Source organism: Planococcus citri, chromosome 4, assembly GCF_950023065.1.
Source record: "Planococcus citri chromosome 4, ihPlaCitr1.1, whole genome shotgun sequence".
In the NCBI taxonomy this organism is placed as follows: Eukaryota; Metazoa; Arthropoda; class Insecta; order Hemiptera; family Pseudococcidae; genus Planococcus; species Planococcus citri.
In genome coordinates, this window is record NC_088680.1 from 59947606 (window position 1) to 59964522 (window position 16917).

The following is a 16917-nucleotide window of genomic DNA, read 5'->3' on the forward strand; positions in this document are numbered from 1 at the left end:
TATAGCGAGCTGAGAAAGAAGCAACATGTTCTGCTAGCGTTTTTATCGCTCAAAAAAATCCGAAAACTGCACAAAACGCTAGCTTTCTGCTAGCTTTTTCCTAGCTGAGGCTCGCTTTCTTTTAACGAACACGCTAGCTTTTTGCTAGTGATTTTCTAGCGTGAAACACTGGCGAAAAAAAGCTAGCAGAGAGTCCCAAAATCACGCTAGTGCGCTAGCGCAATTGTAGCGTAGTTAGCTAGCTATTGTCTAGCATTTTAATCCAAATTTTTGTCAATTGGGTAGGTAGGTATGTATGTATTTACCTACTTGATGTGAAGGTTATTCATATTTTATGCTGGAGCTAAACACAATACTCATCATTACTCAGAGGTATATGAAAGTGTACTAATGAACACAAGTTTTTAATTCAATTAGTTTGCCACACTACATGATGAAAAATTATGCACAGGTAAAAATGAAAAAAAAAAGTAAGCATTGCTAAAATAAGAACACATAGGTATGTCTATCTACCATTGCAACTTAAAAATTTGAAACAATTTTTTGACTCTTTTGTCATGGATAAAATAAGAACTCAAATAAAGCCACAAAAAACAAAGAAAAATCAAATTTGGATCTGTACACATTCAAATACCTACTAATTAAGGTAAAGTACCAGTTATGGATAGGTTTTCAACAATTTTTTTAGGTAATGGATGAACCAAAACTAAGGCGTCCAATAATTGGAAAAGAAAAAACTCTCTCCTTATTTTTAAGCTTTATATTGCAAAGATTTTTTCAAAAAGTACAACTTTTCATCATCAGGCGAGAGCACTTGCACCTGTACAACAATGACCATGCTAATTTCAATGTGAATGTCGACCCATCCACATTTTCGACTCTGTGTTGAGCCAATTGTTGATGTAATTGTCGACCAATGTTGATCGGCATTTTTGTCGACCAATGTTAATCGGCATTTATGTCGACAATTGGCTCGACACAGGGTTGAAATTTACATTGACAAGTGGAGTCCAAATGTGACGGATGTGGATGGATCGACATCGGCATCAAAATTTACGTCGACCTCCAGCTACGCAAAATTGTTAAATTTTAGTTTCAAAATTGAAATTTTTTTCCAAAAATCATTTTCTCTTACACACTTAGGTGGCCATTGCTCATGCTGAAAGCGAAAGCAGCATCGACGCAGAGGCCACCTCTGAGAAGTACACACAGAAAGTCCATATTCAGTATAGTTGAACATTAAACTCTTTATACTGAAAGGTGCAAAAGGTTATCTAATTGTAAGAGTACTAAACTAATACATTTTCATGTCGACGACACGTCAATGTTAATGTTGATGTGAAATTCGACATCAACAAATACATCCACAATATCAACTTAATTTTTCAAATTTGAGAAATCTTTGAAAATTCGGTCGATGTTAGTCTCGATGTATTTTTGGACGATCGACTTTCACATCGACATAACATCGATAACTCCAAACTATGGAAAAGTGAATAATTTTATCAAGGCCATTAAAAAATTTTTCTCCCTTCAAACAAAGATCATCTTTTCAAATGTTTACTGAGCTTTTAAACACTGAAACAGAAATTTTAATTCTGAAAAATTGGTCGACATAGTTGTGGATGTAAATTTCAAGCATCAAATTTTACATCAACATGTCAACATTGCATGTCGAGGTATCAGAAATAATGAGAAAATTTCAAAAATTTCCATTAACCTGGCTTCTTTATGGACAGAAGATTCCTATTAAATAACTTTTTGGTCACTTTTCCATCATCATGTTGGAAAGAAACATAGTCAATGTAAATGTCGACGTCGACAATTGTTGTATGGGCAACACTAAAATAATTGAGTAAATCAACATTCTCTATGATGAACATCAAATTTTAACTGGCCATATTGCCCAAATGCGTCTATTTTCTCTAAATTAATCGAGAAAATAAAAGCCTGGTTGAGGATAGGTCCGAACTAAAGAATTTGAGGCCCGGGTGCGGATAAGTCCTGCTTGAGGATAGAATTTTTTTTCAAATTTAGAAAAAAATTTACCGGAAATACAGTTTACACCACAAATAAGTAACGTTTAAGCGACACCAGTACTCCAAATTTGAAAACATGCTCAATTATCACACATTTTATACCTCATCAAATAAGCATGTACCAATGTGACTAAACAGTAAACATTCGCAAAAAATTTTGAAACCCTCAAAAACGGATTCTTTGACTTATTTGCTATCAGAATAGTCCATCAACCGCAAAAAATAACAAATTTATTTACCTTTTTCCATTTTTCCAAAATTTCACAAAATGAAACACTTCGAAAATCACCAGAAATTTTACACTTTCATTTCAGGATTATTTTTTAGGACTTCAGAGTTGAGAATCACAATGTAAAGTTGTACACATGTTAACTAGATGACGAAGAAAAAGATATATGTACATATTAGGTAAAGTACATACCAGTTGCAGATCCTGTACCCAGTTATGGATCTTCATTTTGTGGCGTTCCAAATTGTCAAAAATGAAAATACGAAGCTTGATATCTTTTTCTGTGACATCCTTACAACACAAAAACAACAAGTTCAACGGAAAAAAGTTTTATGGGCGCGGAAAAAATAATAATTGATAACTGTGTGAAAAATTTTGGGTAAAAATTTTGACGTGTAATTTCAAAAATTCAAAAAAATTATAAAACGTGGTATTTTTTCTGAAAAAGTGATTCAATGGGAAGTGAGCAGTGCCTTCTTTGAAAATTTCAATGTTTCATGAGTGGAGAATGTGAGTGACCCATTTGATAGGCATTTGTTCCAACAAAAACAAATTTATGAATAATTTGCCAAATTTATGTCAATGCATATCAAACCCAGGCTATAACTTATCGTTTGATGAAGGAGCGATGATGATCATTTACATTTGATTGGAATTTCGTGAATTTATTTTTGATCTGCAAGCCGGCCAGAAATTTTTGATCCGCAACTGGGCTTTTAAATTTTTGATCCATAAGTGGTATTCATTTTTTTCATTGAATTTTTAGCTACTCTCTCAAATTTCGAATAAAATGCAATCGCAGTTGGGTGAAAATCTGCCCTTCTGCCAATAAATACACGGTAAAGAGCAGTTTAATTGGCGTTTTATACTTCAACACAACTTTAAACTGCTGCCATGCAGCAGATTTTACAATTTCCAAAATTGCACTCCAATTCATGGGCGTAATTTGAAGGGACTGTTTAGGTTGTCACATTTTCTGCACAGCAGATGCTGATAAACATGCCACAAGAATATTTTGTAGCGCATTTTTATCGCGTAAAGCCGCAACGCTTCTAATTATGTGGCGTATTTTTGCATGTTGAAAAAACCAGCCACAAAAATACGCTAAGCAAATATTTCGTAGCATATTTATTTGCATATTTGCTGAAAAACGCGCTTAAAAGGGGTATTTTGCGCGTGTGTTCCAGCTTAGTATATAAATCTTTAGTCACTTCTTCCAAGTGCTCTGGTGGCGTAGGTAGCAAGGATTCCACTCACAGATCCGGGCTGGTGCAGAAAAAGCATTGGCGTAAAGTGTTAAATCTCCTGCCCACGTTTTTATGTCGCGTAAGAGCAGATTTTCACCCAACTGGGATAGGTATGAATACAGAAATCGGTGAAGCTAAATATAAGTTTGGACAAATACAACCTTGAGTTGGAAAATTTTCAAACAAATTGCCATTAAAATGCATCCTAAATTTATAAGGGCCCGCTTGTGGATCTGAAATTTTTGATCCGTAATTGGTACTTTTTTGGTCTCAGATTTTTTCCCTGTAACTTATCCGTGAAACATTGAAAATTTTCCCAGTGATAGGTTGTTATGGAAGTTATCTTCTATTGATGTATGGGTATTGGGTATAACTTTATGATTGGGTGGGAACACCGCAACCGGTGATTATTTCAGAGGGTTAGGAAGGTTCCCTTTACAAACATTGATGATAAAATTTTGAAAAAGGTTGAAATTTACGCCCCACCCTACAGAATTTTTTAAAAAACGTGATCCAAAACTGGTACTTTACCTTATATATGTATTTTTTTTGGCCACATAGAGGGAACTCTACAAAATGATTATCCATATCTGGTGTCAATATCCGAAACTGGTACTCTACCTTATTGAAATCTAACCACATCGAGATGATATGTGATAGGCTAGATCTATTTTCCGGGAATATTTCTTGCCGCATTGGGCGCATTCAAAACGAGATCCCTCAACATGTAAACGTTCGTGCCTCATCTTATTCTGTTGGTATTTGAACAGCTGCTCGCATATGTGGCATTTGAAGCTTCTTTCTTTACTGTGAGTCCGTTGGTGTCTAGTAAGACTCTGTTTCAAGGAAAAGCTTGTGCCACAACTTTGGCAGCGAAACGGTTTTATACCAGAATGTATTCGCAGGTGGCGAACAAGAGAAGGTTTATGATTGAACATTTTCCCACAAACAGCACACTCAAAACAAACGACTTCCGTATGCATATATCGTTCTCGTGCCTTAATTTAATGTTATTGTGCTTGAATCTTGAGTCACAAAAATCGCATTTGTATGGTCTATTTTCGCCATGACTTGCTTGATGCCTAAGCAGATCGCATTTGTAAGCAAACGAATTTTTACACTTTGAGCACAGGAATGGCTTTGAATGTGTTTTCTGATGTCTAGTCCAATCAGATTTTTCAGAAAACGTTTCATCACAAATATTGCAACAGTATGGAGGTGAATCTCGCATCAATACTCCTCGTGCCTGCAGGAAAAAAACGACTGAAATAATTTTATGGATGTTATCCTTTAGCAAGTTTCAAGTCCTGTTCTTTTGAATGATTGTGAAAGAATATTTCTCAGCTAATAGAAAAGTGAATCATAAGATTCTTGTGCATATTGTATATCTATCTACGTATACTTCTGCATTCTACACTAGACGCATACATATTGACACTATTTCATAAAAAAGAAATATTCAAAAGTATGGATGCGTATCATGGACTTACAATTTTTACTTAGTGTCAATGTATGAGAGTGCGTCAACATAATAGGTTTAGGTATGTATTTACCTACTTAATGTGAAGCGTACTCGTATCTCATGATGGAGCTTAGCACAATGCACATCATTACTCAGAGGTAGGTATATGTAGGTTTACTAACCTTTTGTGAAACTATGTCCGAGGTTTGTATCGAGGTAGCTACGCTAGGAAGTTGTTTTTTCTTTTTTACAGAGGGAGTAATCCTGCCCTCACCGCCATTTTTTCGGCGTTTTGAGCCCGCAGCTGAAGGAGAGGCCTGCTTGTTGCGCTAAAGTGATCAACATAAATGTTGTGCTGAAAAGGTAACTGCCCTAAAGCTACTTGAAATCATATCAGTTACTCTTTTACCTGGCCCACATTTAGCTCATCATCATTACAGTTTGGTTGTTGGGTTGTCACTTGCACTTGTTCCATCCGCTGGGTTTGCCCAACAACGTGTGCTTTATCGAATTGTTCATTATTTGAACTGGCAGAGGCATCATTACTACGCCTGTGGAAAAAATTGAAAATCTATAAATGTATTTCAATACTTTAATTTTCAAAAAATGTATTTATTAAGTAAGTATTGCTTACAATTGACAGTTAATTTGAGGACTGGCCGAAATACCACTGAAGTTTAACCTTGTCGTCGTCGAGTACGTTCGAGAACACATCATTGGTCGCTTTTGTCGAATTAGAGAAACAGTTCCCTAAGCCTTTTGAGGCGGAATCTAGCAAACAATTTTGTGGAAATTTAAAAATGAAGTTCATACATTTTTTTAAAGTACAGAATAATTCTATTTATGCTACACAAATTTATTTATTAATTTCCTACTCGTAGGAACCGCGTATATTCTCTTTTTTAATAAAATTATTTAATGTCCCTACGAGCAGAATTTTTTCCTCAGGAAAAATCTCAAAAAAAATCGCCAAACCCCCTTACCACTTCTTGGTCGAATTGGCGTGGAATGACCCTATAAGAATCGAATTCTATTTTTTCCTTCAGGATAAAAATGTGAAGAACCTTGCGTAGAACAATTCGCATTTTTTGTCAAGTCAACAAGCATCATAATTATTTGAAGATTTGAAATTATTCAACATTTGTGTGTCCATACTCCCCTTTCCAAAACATGTTCGAACCACTTCTGGCTAATTAGCATGAAAAATTTTGGAAGGAGGTCTGCGGTAAACAGTTGGGAAAATGTAGCGAAAATCAGTGAACAAAATTTCATTCCCCCCCCCCTCATAGCCCAGTCAAATTACGATTTGACCCGGACATAATTGGGATCAAAGGTTTTTTTTGCGAATATTGTCTAGGATGGTGTAGTGAACAACATACTAAAAGCCCCCGCCCCTACCCCTAGAGCTAATCCCCCCACAGTGGATCGAAGCCCCCCAAAATCAGTTTTTTGTCAAAAAATTACTTTTGAGTAAAATGAGCACTGATTATTTAATCTCTCCTCAAATACCTATCAAATGAGCTATCAACCAACTCCTCAGCCCCAAGGGGGGCGATACGACCCCTCAAAGTGATGTGATTTCAATAAGTTTACATTTCATGACTTTGGGACTTGAAACCGGTTCTAATAGATCAAATAGATAAAGTCAAACTTGGGGAATGAGATTATTTTGGGACCTAAAGTCGACCCCTAGGGTGGGGGAGGGTCAAATTCGAAAATTATGGTAAGGTCATTTTTTTGGAGGGCCATAATATGGTCCCAAATGAATGAAAATGGTCCAAAATCATATCATTGGTCAGTACCCCCATTGTGATTAACATATCCAAATTTCAGCTTCCTAGGTCATCCCCACTTCTTTTAAGGAGGAAAAAACCGAAAATAGGGGTAAAATAAGGGGTTTTTCACCTTAATTCCGCCTTAAATGGGGTGGGAATGACCTAGGAAGCTGAAATTTGGATATGTTGATCACAATGGGAGTACTGACCGATGATATGATTTTGGACCATTTTCATTCATTTGGGACCATATTACGGCCCTCCAAAAAAATGACCTTACCATAATTTTCGAATTTGACCCTCCCCCACCCTAGGGGTCGACTTTAGGTCCCAAAATAATCTCATTCCCCAAGTTTGACTTTATCTATTTGATCGATTAGAACCGGTTTCAAGTCCCAAAGTCATGAAATGTAAACTTATTGAAATCACATCACTTTGAGGGGTCGTAGCGCCCCCCTTGGGGCTGGGGAGTTAGTTGATAGCTCATTTGATAGGTATTTGAGGAGAGATTAAATAATCAGTGCTGATTTTACTCAAAAGTAATTTTTTGACAAAAAACTGATTTTGGGGGGCTTTGATCCACTGTGGGGGGATTAGCTCTAGGGGTATGGGCGGGAGCTTTTAGTATGTTGTTCACTACACCATCCTAGACAATATTCGCAAAAAAAACCTTTGATCCCAATTATGTCCGGGTTCACCCATTTTTTCCCGCTATTTGACTGGGCTATCACACGACAAATCACTTTGTCTTGCAACTGGGTATAAAGCTGGTGGAGAAATGAAGTAGTTACTCAGAACGACTTTGTGGAAGCGATACATGAACTCCATATTCAATAGGTGGGCAAGGTACAATATACACTTATCTATACTAACCTCCTTCAGAACGTTGTTCAAGTTCTGTATTCTTATCGTGACTGTCATTCGACTTTTCTCCCAAAGAGGTACTCAAATTTGTGTTACCAACATCTTCGACAATATTTTGAGCAGTTTCTACGAGCGCAACTGAAAAACAAAATTACTGCTATGAGCCCAAAGTAGTTTTCCTATAACTTGATTTTGAGTTTCAATTACGTATGTAGGTACATTTAAATGGTGCCAGAGAATGTCAGTTTCACTAAAAAAAACATGAAAATATTAATAAATTACCAACCTTCATCAGAAATAAATTCTTCAAGTTGTTCCTCCGAATTATGAGGGTTGTTGCTCGATATTTGTCGAGGAAGCCTGGACGCCTTTGCATAATGGTGATCTTCAGTAATATTTTCAATCAATTCAGAGAGCGAAGCTGAAAAACAAATAAATTAGTGAGCTCAAAGTTGTTTCTTCTCAGGAAGAAAAAATCCATAGGTTTCTTTTCTCTTCGAGTTGAACCTTACTCTTCAAATTTCTGAATCATAGCTGTGATAGCGCATTTAGGCGCTATTCGTTACGGCAACACTGCCGTACCTCGTTATCGTCAGTTTAGATGATATTTCATCAGATTATGTTTACGTTCGAATAGTTTAAAATGTACGAATGCGTTCGCGTGTTATTTTATTATTTTTTAATGAATAAATATGAATAATCGACGATCTTTTATTGAGTTATAATATTGGCGCAGTCGGTAGTGTAGTTCGCGACGTAATTATGGATGCCCAGACAGCTGCAGCGATTCTACAATCGCTCACCGAACAGAGTAAAGCTCTAACAAATGCTGTGGCAAGATTAGCCGAATCTTCCGTTACCACCAGCGATGTTTTGAACACCACTATGTCCGGTGGCAGCAATTCTTCAGCTCCGATCGTCCGACTACACAAGTATGATGAACAAAACGAAAGCTTTGAGAATTTTATCTCTAGACTAGAAGTTTATTTCAACGCTTATCATACGGCAACCGACAAGAAAGCTTCAACCTTGTTGAACTCACTGTCACCGAAGATGTTCGCTTTGGTAAAAAAATCTAGTCTATCCAGAGGACATTAAAACGGCATCATACGCTACCTTGAAAAAACTCATCGAAGATAAGGTCTGCCCTAAACGACTTAAAATTCCAGCTCGACACGCGTTCTTAAATCGCAAGCAACGTGAAGGTGAATCTGTATCCGACTACATCACCGAGCTGCGAAAATTAGCTGTTGACTGTAAGTACGCCAACGAATTTTTAAACGAAATGCTACGCGATGTATTCGTCAGTGGACTACGTTCGAAACCCATCCTTGATCGTCTTTTCGAAGAAGATGATATTCCGCTTGACAAAACCTTGAGTATCGCTCAAGCGATTGAACGTGCGTTAGCTAGTACCAACGAAATTCTCTCACCGGCAGTATCCGATGCTCCAGTTCACAAGTTACAAAATCAAAACCAGAACCGCAGTCGTTTCAAGAAGAAAACGTATTCGTCTGACAACGGTGGTCAATCTCAAGGCGCGACAACTACTCAGTGTATTCGTTGTGGTTTGAATAACCATACTGCGGCTAATTGTATGAAGAAGAATTTACGTTGTAATTTCTGCAAAGCTCAAGGTCATGTCGCCGAAGTTTGTTTTAAAAAGAAACGCGCCGCTGAAACGAAACCAGCCGACGAGTCTACGTCTACGAAAACAAACTCCAACGCCAAACCGAAAGGTGTGAAATCTGTTTCGAAGTACAACGACGTTAGCGACGATGACGATTACAACGTTTTGACCTTACCTGTTCGAACTGTTCATTCGTGCTCCGTGCAAGATGACGAGTCTCCAGTTATGATCAACGTTAAAATCAACGATAATCCGACCAAAATGGAAGTAGATTGCGGTAGTCTTCGTTCGATTATGAGTAAATCGATTTTCTGCAGTCTTGGTGGCAATTTATCTACGTTACAGCCGACCAACGACGTCTTCAAAGACTATACCGGTCACGTCTTTCATCCAATCGGTGTCGCTCATGTTCCAGTTAAATACAACGACAAATCTACAAAGCTGACTCTCCACGTTATCAACGAAAACTTACCTGCTCTTCTTGGTCGAGACGGTATGCGAGAGTTGGAAATTTATCTCAGCAATATTCATTCCGTTCAGCGCTCCGATCTACCTACACCAGTGGCCCAACGATTAGAAGCCCTGTTAGAAAAGTATTCGTGCGTTTTTGAGCCTACCATCGGTGAAATTAAAGACCACGTCGAATCGTTACACTTCAAACCAGACGCTGAACCGAAATTCCTGAAAGCTCGACCCGTACCGATCGCTCTACGGTCCAAAATTGAGGACGAGTTAGATCGTTTAGTCGCCAACGGAGTTCTCGAAAAAGTTGAAACCAGCGAATGGGCTTCGCCGATCGTACCAGTCGTTAAAAAGAACGCTGTTCCCATTACAGGCGATTACAGTGGAACCGTTAATCCACAAATATTCATCGACCAATACCCGTTTCCTGGCTACGACGAAATTACAACGCAAATGTCCAAAGAAGAAGGCTCCGAAGTTCACTCGTCAGTACTCGATGTTTATTCGGCGTTCCTGCACATGCCAACTGACGAAAAGACAAGCGACGCTCTCGTTATCAACACGCACCGCGGACTTTATCGCCCGAAACGAATTTTCTTCGGCGTGGGTTCAGCTCCGGCGTGGGTTCAGCTCCGGCAAAGTTCCAAAAATGGATGGATGGAAAATTCCGCCGTAAAGGTCGCGTAGTTGTGCACGACGATATTCATCTCTCAGCAGCCAGCATCGAAGAACATTTTCGTCTGTTGGAAGACACTCTTCGAATCTGCAAAGAAGCTAATTTACGCTTGAACCGTTCGAAATGCCGTTTCTTCGAACGCAAAGTAAAGTTTGTTGGATACACGATCGACGCAAATGGAGTTCACGAGACAGACGATAAAGTTTTAGCAGTTCTCAACGTTCCTGCACCCACCAACCCAATGGAGGTGAAATCGTTTCTTGGTCTCGTCGGTTTTTACTCGAAGTTTGTCCCTCATCTGGCGACAATAGCAGCTCCGTTACATCGTTTAACTCGTCAAAGCGAAGATTTCATCTGGACAGACGAATGCGAACAAAGTTTCCAGCATGTCAAACAAGAAATTGCGTCAGAACGTATACTCACTCGCTACGATCCGAAAAAACCAATCATTTTGTCCGTCGACGCCAGTCCAGTTGGACTCGGTGCAGTAATCGCTCATGGAAACACGTTCCATTCTCGATGGTCTACGCGCAGGAAAAATCTACAATTCGCCTTACACCTGTGAAGGTGACATTTTATTCATGGGTATGCGCGTCTACGTTCCGTCTGCTCTGCGCTCATCGGTTCTTCAAGAACTTCATAAAGGCCACATCGGCGCATCGAAAATGAAATCGCTCGCTCGATCACATGTATATTGGCCTAAAATCGACAAAGACATCGAAAACATCACGAAGTAATGTCAATCCTGCGTCGAAAACGCAAGTGACCCGAAGAAGACTTCTCATTATTCGTGGGAACCAGCGTCCGCGCCTATGGAGCGCGTTCATATTGATTTTGCGACCATCAACGGTAAAATTTTATTTTTGATCGTTGATGCATTCTCGAAGTGGGTCGAAGTCGATATCGTCCCCTCTACGTCATCGAAGTCTGCGATTTCAAGCTTGGAATCGTTTTTCACCACGTTTGGTATTGCTCAAACAGTAGTCTCCGATAACGGAACGGCGTTTACAAGTTCCGAGTTCAAGGAATTCGCAGAGAATGTCGGTTTCTGCCATAAAACGCGTGCTCCGTTTCACCCAGCAACCAATGGCCAAGTCGAACGTTTTGTGGCCACTGTAAAAAATTCGTTGAAAAGGTTGCCTGGCACTGATTTGCAGCAGAAGCTGAATGAAGCGTTATTTGTGATCCGCCGAGCTCCGCATACAACAACGGGAATTTCTCCAGCCAAACGCTTCTTGGGCCGTGAGCTAAATTCTCCGTTAAATTTATCCGCCGTTGCCAAGGCAAAGTCGAAGCCAACGCCGATCTCTCGACCTCCAGTCTCGTTTTCCGAGGGGGAAAGAGTAGCGGCTCGTAATTATTCTCGTCACCAAGGGAAAAAGTGGCTGATTGGAAAAATCGTCAGTAAAGACGGCGAAGTTAATTACACGGTATCAGTTAACGATTCGCTTCATCGATTTCATGTCGACCAACTGAGAAAGATCGATCAAAACATATCGCCGACAGGAATCGTTCCTATATTTTTCCCAGCCAAACGAAGCGAGTCGCCGGAACCTCCACAAGATCCAGGAGAATCGCCGGTACCTCAGCGAGAACCTAGAGAACCGCCGAAATCGCCACCGCCTGTCGTCAGAAGATCAAAGCCGCCTGTCGTCAGAAAATCGAAGCCGTCTGTCATCAGGAAATCATCGCGATCTCGACGCCAGCCTAATCGATTAAACCTCTAGTTCTCAAGAGGGGGAAGATGTGATAGCGCATTTAGGCGCTATTCGTTACGGCAACACTGCCGTACCTCGTTATCGTCAGTTTAGATGATATTTCATCAGATTATGTTTACGTTCGAATAGTTTAAAATGTACGAATGCGTTCGCGTGTTATTTTATTATTTTTTAATGAATAAATATGAATAATCGACGATCTTTTATTGAGTTATAATAATAGCTTTCATGAAAATAATGAAAAACTATACATACGTCACCGGTTACCTCATACAAACGGGTTTCCTTGTCGCTCATCCTGTGTTATCTCATCAAATAACAATAAGCATAATTGGATGCAAAACCAAGTAATTTGTTAATCTCATTTTTTGGACGAGGGGGGAGGGGGAATCAGGTTATTTATTCAGTTGTTTCTTTCGAAAAAGAGGGACTTCAGCGATTTAAATTTGTCTGGTAGGTAGTATTTCGAGTTAACACTTAACAGTGTACGAATATACGAATAATGTAGTCTTGAGGAGAAGAAAAAAAACCACTTCTTTTCAAGGAAGGACGTAAAATGTTGAAGAAATTTCAAGACTTTTTTGCAATTTTATGCTTGGAAAATTACCACTTGATACCATCAACACAATCATTCATCTCTTCTACCCTTAAAACTGACACTTTCTTAAGTAGATACTTTCTTTTGAAACAAAAACACATACTTAATTATGATTTTGGTACCTTGTGCTAAGTATCTACTGCCCTCTTCTTCAGAAAATGTTTCAAATGGTCCCTCCGGTATTTCTAGGGGAGGCATACTCGAATCTGTAGAGTAACCATCTTCGTCGGCAACCTTTTCGACAGATTCTACGAGTGCTACTGAAACACAGAATTAGAAACACTAAAATAAACAGTATATACTAAGGGTAAGCTCAAAGTTGCTACAAATTTTGTTTGGCGACGAAACCAAGGGATCAGGGGTGGCAGGGCCAGCTTGCTCCCTGGGTATCTAGAAAGTTGGAAAAGTTGGCAAATTCGTATTTTTTGTTGGAAGTTGGCAAAGTTAACATTTCACTAATCTCTGAATAAAATAAATAAATTAACACAATAAATTATTAAAAATTTACGAGAATTTCCAACTGTTTAGAATCGCTTGAAAATGCCTACTGACGGCCTGAGTAAAATTTTTCAAAAAAATGTAAAATTGGCTACAAAAATTGACAATTTTTGTGATTTAAACGCGTCACTTACGCGAAATTGTGCAAAAGGAAATTGAAAGATTGTTGACAAAACAAACGTTAAAGCTGGAAAGTTTACAGGAATTTCAAAGTTTTAAAAATTCCAATGGTGGAAAAATTGCCTTCTGATTTTTAAAAATACGTAATCTTGTTCCAAATTGATATTTCTAAAAAACTGCCCTTCAGATTCAAAAAATATTTATCGCAAAATAAACATGAGTAGGCATCGTACGGTACTAACCAAAGCATCTCTCGTCTAGTCGCTCTATTCCTTTTTTCAATTCGGCTACAGTGTCTTACAGAAGTGAACAACAGTTTCTTAATCTGAGAACTTCAGATCGAAGATTACCTAAATCAAAACCAAAATGATCAAATCATGTTAAGTTAGTCATCGAAGATGATACTCAATATAGCAAAGTAGGTACCTATACTATGATGAAAAATTATGTATTTTACCTTGGACGACAGGGCTGTATATCGCATTTTTCGATGTATTTTCATTCAACGTTGGGTTGGAAATGTTGATGGAATTTAGACTAGATTGTAAACTGTTGTTAGTTGAAGGTCCGAAGCCATGTTTCACTTTTGGTTGCAATGTTGGAACACTGATTGTCTGTATCAATAATTTACGTTGAATTGAGATTCGATAATCGTCAGGTTTAAAGTGTCTGTCACAAAGGCGAAAATGCGGTTTTATCTTATCAAAAGCTAAGTCGCAGAAGGTAGCCCACTGCTGTCGAGTGTCAACATCACTTGGAAAACTGGAATTTCAAAACACGTCAATATATAGAATGCCTGCTTTTTGACATGATATCAACACTTGTATTGAGTTCATCAGTTCATGTGCTCATCAAAATTACCCGTTATCTACCTGAAAAATTCGTTGGCTGAGACATATCCACATACAATGCAAACGTCTTCATCTTTCTTGAATAGCTCCTCAATTTCTGTTTCAATTTCGTAAGGCTCACTGAAATTATTCAGTGTTATAACAACTGATCCGAATGAAACATCAAAAGGTGATCCGATGCCAAAAAATTATCGGAATAAAATATTAAAAATAGCAATAGTGTTTTTAATCAGGTTCACATACCTTCTATGTCCAGATGGACAAGCATTATCTCCGAACTGTCTCGAGTTATGGTTTGTAAACTGATGTGAGGCAGAATGACTGCTGCCGATGTTATGCACTCGTCTCGCGGATTCCTCTAAATTCATATTGATATAACATGAGAACTTCGGTGAAATTACACAACAATTCCACTTTGTTTCAAATTAACGTCTTCCGAACAATCATTTTTCACTGAATGAATTTTTGCAGCGAATGCACATAGTCTTTTACTCAATATCTCGTACAAGAAATTGCGCGTTGATACGTTTGCAAAAAAGTTCTCTGTATCACCTATGCAACCACAATACAATCACTATTTGAATATTTTTAACAACATTGTGCGCGCGTCACTGGCATGATTATTACAGTGATAAGAACATGGATATCTACTCATCCAGGTACCTGAACCTATACCTATTCATGTACTTTTAACGATGAAGCAGTGCACAATTCGCAACTTGTTCTCTCTGAACGTCTGATTTCTCAAACTTACACCCTTTTGAAATGATATGTACATACAGTGAAAAATCTATTTCTGCATAATTATTTCTGCATAGGCAACATAATTCACACCAAATTCTCATTTTCTAGACTTTTCACTGCCTGTGGTGTGCTCATATTTTTAAATAGGTACCAAATAAATGCAACACTACATAATATTAATTTCTCCATCAATAGCTGAAAATATTGCAGACAAAATGTAGAAAAGGGTATGGTGAGGTGGTTTAATCTGCATATGCAATCGACGAAAAAAATGTAAAAAGTAAGGCATCGGTCATCACCTCATCGCATTAACTATCGTTCTAAGTAAAAATAAGTACGTATTTTGTAAATTTAGAATTTTTTAAATCTAAATTTTGAGATTGGGATAACTCTTTTCCAAGCTGAAAAAGCATATCATAGGTATCTCCCACGCCTCAACACCAAATTTTGAGCTACTAGTCAACGTTGAATCGAGGGAATAGGTATCTACCTAGTGCAGGTTTAGTGCATTAATTCCTTGTGAAAATATAATTTAGGTAAACTTAAAAAAGGGGCATTATACCCTTCCTTCCACCCACACACACACACACACACACACGATTTCAACTACTTTCGAGCGTATTTGAGGTCTCCAGCAGGAGTTGATTTTTTTTCAATGCTGCAGTAGAGGGATTAATTCAGAAAGCGCTTGAATCAGTCCAGATTTGAAATAAATTTTTCTGTTCTCGATGGTAAATAGTACAAGAAATACATAATCACTTAAAGTATCATGAATACAGTGAAAAATGATGTTGTTATTTATACGCGCGTAAAAATGTCTCAAATCTTTAAAAAATTGATGGAATTTTAGAAAACAATCAAAAATTGAGATATGTTTCAAAATCTAAACGAAAGATTGCGAAAAACTGTCTAATTACGTAGATTATTGAAACCCACCATTTAATTTTTTTTAAACCAACATCATAAATTAAGGTAAGTTTTGTTAAAATTGCTTGAAAACTCGTTATTAAAACGTCGCGTCATAAAAATAGTTTAGGTAGATAAATGAACTGAAAATTGATGTATCATCCCAAAAGTTGGGCGAAATATTACAAAAATGCTCAAATATTCTAAAAAAATTAGTGAAAACTACGAAAAGGTGATCAAATTAATTATTGAAATGGAACGAAATGATGAAAAATACGCATGAAGTATTTTTAAAACTGCGAAATTAGCACAATAATCACCCGAATTGATAAAAAAAAAAAATCGCTAAAATGTCGTAAAAATTGTCAAAAATTACATGAGAAAAATGATTCGAATCACAAATCAAATCGCAAAATTTTTGATCAAAATTTTGATTCAAATCGTCCTCAAGCATGGCTCCCATATCAAAATTAAAATAGGGAGATGGAGGTGATTATTGATCACATGTTAATGGGGCTACCTAATAAAGGTTTTCCACTCGAAAGTGGATGCTTGTCTTGAGCAAGTAGGATGTGGGTATACTCGTAAGATAAGTAGGTATTAGGAATTAAGGGATAATGAATAGAATGAGACTACAGGGAAAAAGGAAAATGTACAAATTGTAGGAAATAAGGAGAGAAAACCTAGCAACTAAGTAAAACATATACTTACTATTTTGCTCAATGTTTTATTAAATTTCCATTATCCAGATTAATTAAATGGTATCAGGATAACAGGTACTTTTGAAAAATAAGCCAAAAGGGAATGAGAAAACCTCATTTTATAAATTTAATTCAAATAATATAAGAAAAACGATTAAACTAAAAAATTATCTTGAATTACGTTAATATGTTCATAATGAAACAATATCTCGAAATATCAAGAATTTAGATCAATTTACTTATAATCAAATTACCCATCTCTCAAAACTTATATTCTAAAAGGGGGTTAACTTTCCTAGGGAAGCGAATATATTCGCCCCTGCGATCCTCTTGATATCGAAGTCCTTGGAAAATCTTGATATGTCAATTAAACTCAAATAAATTAAGAGAGTTTCTT

The 16917-nt window shown here is 37.5% G+C and overlaps 2 protein-coding genes and 1 long non-coding RNA gene across 3 annotated transcripts; 2 read left to right on the forward strand and 1 right to left on the reverse strand.

Moving 5' to 3' along the window:
- Positions 1–8378: 8378 nt before the first annotated feature.
- Positions 8379–11121, forward strand: LOC135845214 (uncharacterized protein K02A2.6-like). Its single transcript, XM_065363679.1, has 4 exons — positions 8379–8681; positions 8812–10315; positions 10423–10866; positions 10919–11121. The coding sequence occupies exons 1-4, from the start codon at positions 8379–8381 to the stop codon at positions 11119–11121; spliced, it is 2454 nt and encodes an 817-aa protein (XP_065219751.1).
- A 75-nt stretch (positions 11122–11196) lies between these two features.
- Positions 11197–12111, forward strand: LOC135845215 (uncharacterized protein K02A2.6-like). The gene has a single exon (XM_065363680.1). The coding sequence runs from the start codon at positions 11197–11199 to the stop codon at positions 12109–12111; it is 915 nt and encodes a 304-aa protein (XP_065219752.1).
- A 1666-nt stretch (positions 12112–13777) lies between these two features.
- Positions 13778–14702, reverse strand: LOC135843358 (uncharacterized). Its single transcript, XR_010558311.1, has 3 exons — positions 14413–14702; positions 14191–14289; positions 13778–14080 (listed from the first exon to the last, which is right to left on the reverse strand). It is a non-coding gene; the product is annotated as an uncharacterized LOC135843358 (long non-coding RNA).
- Between the last annotated feature and the right edge of the window lie 2215 nt (positions 14703–16917).

What these genes read in the sequence shown, in the direction of transcription:
- LOC135845214 (XM_065363679.1), top strand. Translation starts at nt 8,379, where the DNA reads ATGGATGCCCAGACAGCTGCAGCGATTCTACAATCGCTCACCGAACAG. An exon ending in CACCGAAGATGTTCGCTTTG is followed by an intron (nt 8,682 to 8,811) that starts GTAAAAAAATCT and finishes TTAAATCGCAAG; the next exon opens with CAACGTGAAGGTGAATCTGT. An exon ending in ACGAATTTTCTTCGGCGTGG is followed by an intron (nt 10,316 to 10,422) that starts GTTCAGCTCCGG and finishes TTCATCTCTCAG; the next exon opens with CAGCCAGCATCGAAGAACAT.
- LOC135845215 (XM_065363680.1), top strand. Translation starts at nt 11,197, where the DNA reads ATGGAGCGCGTTCATATTGATTTTGCGACCATCAACGGTAAAATTTTA.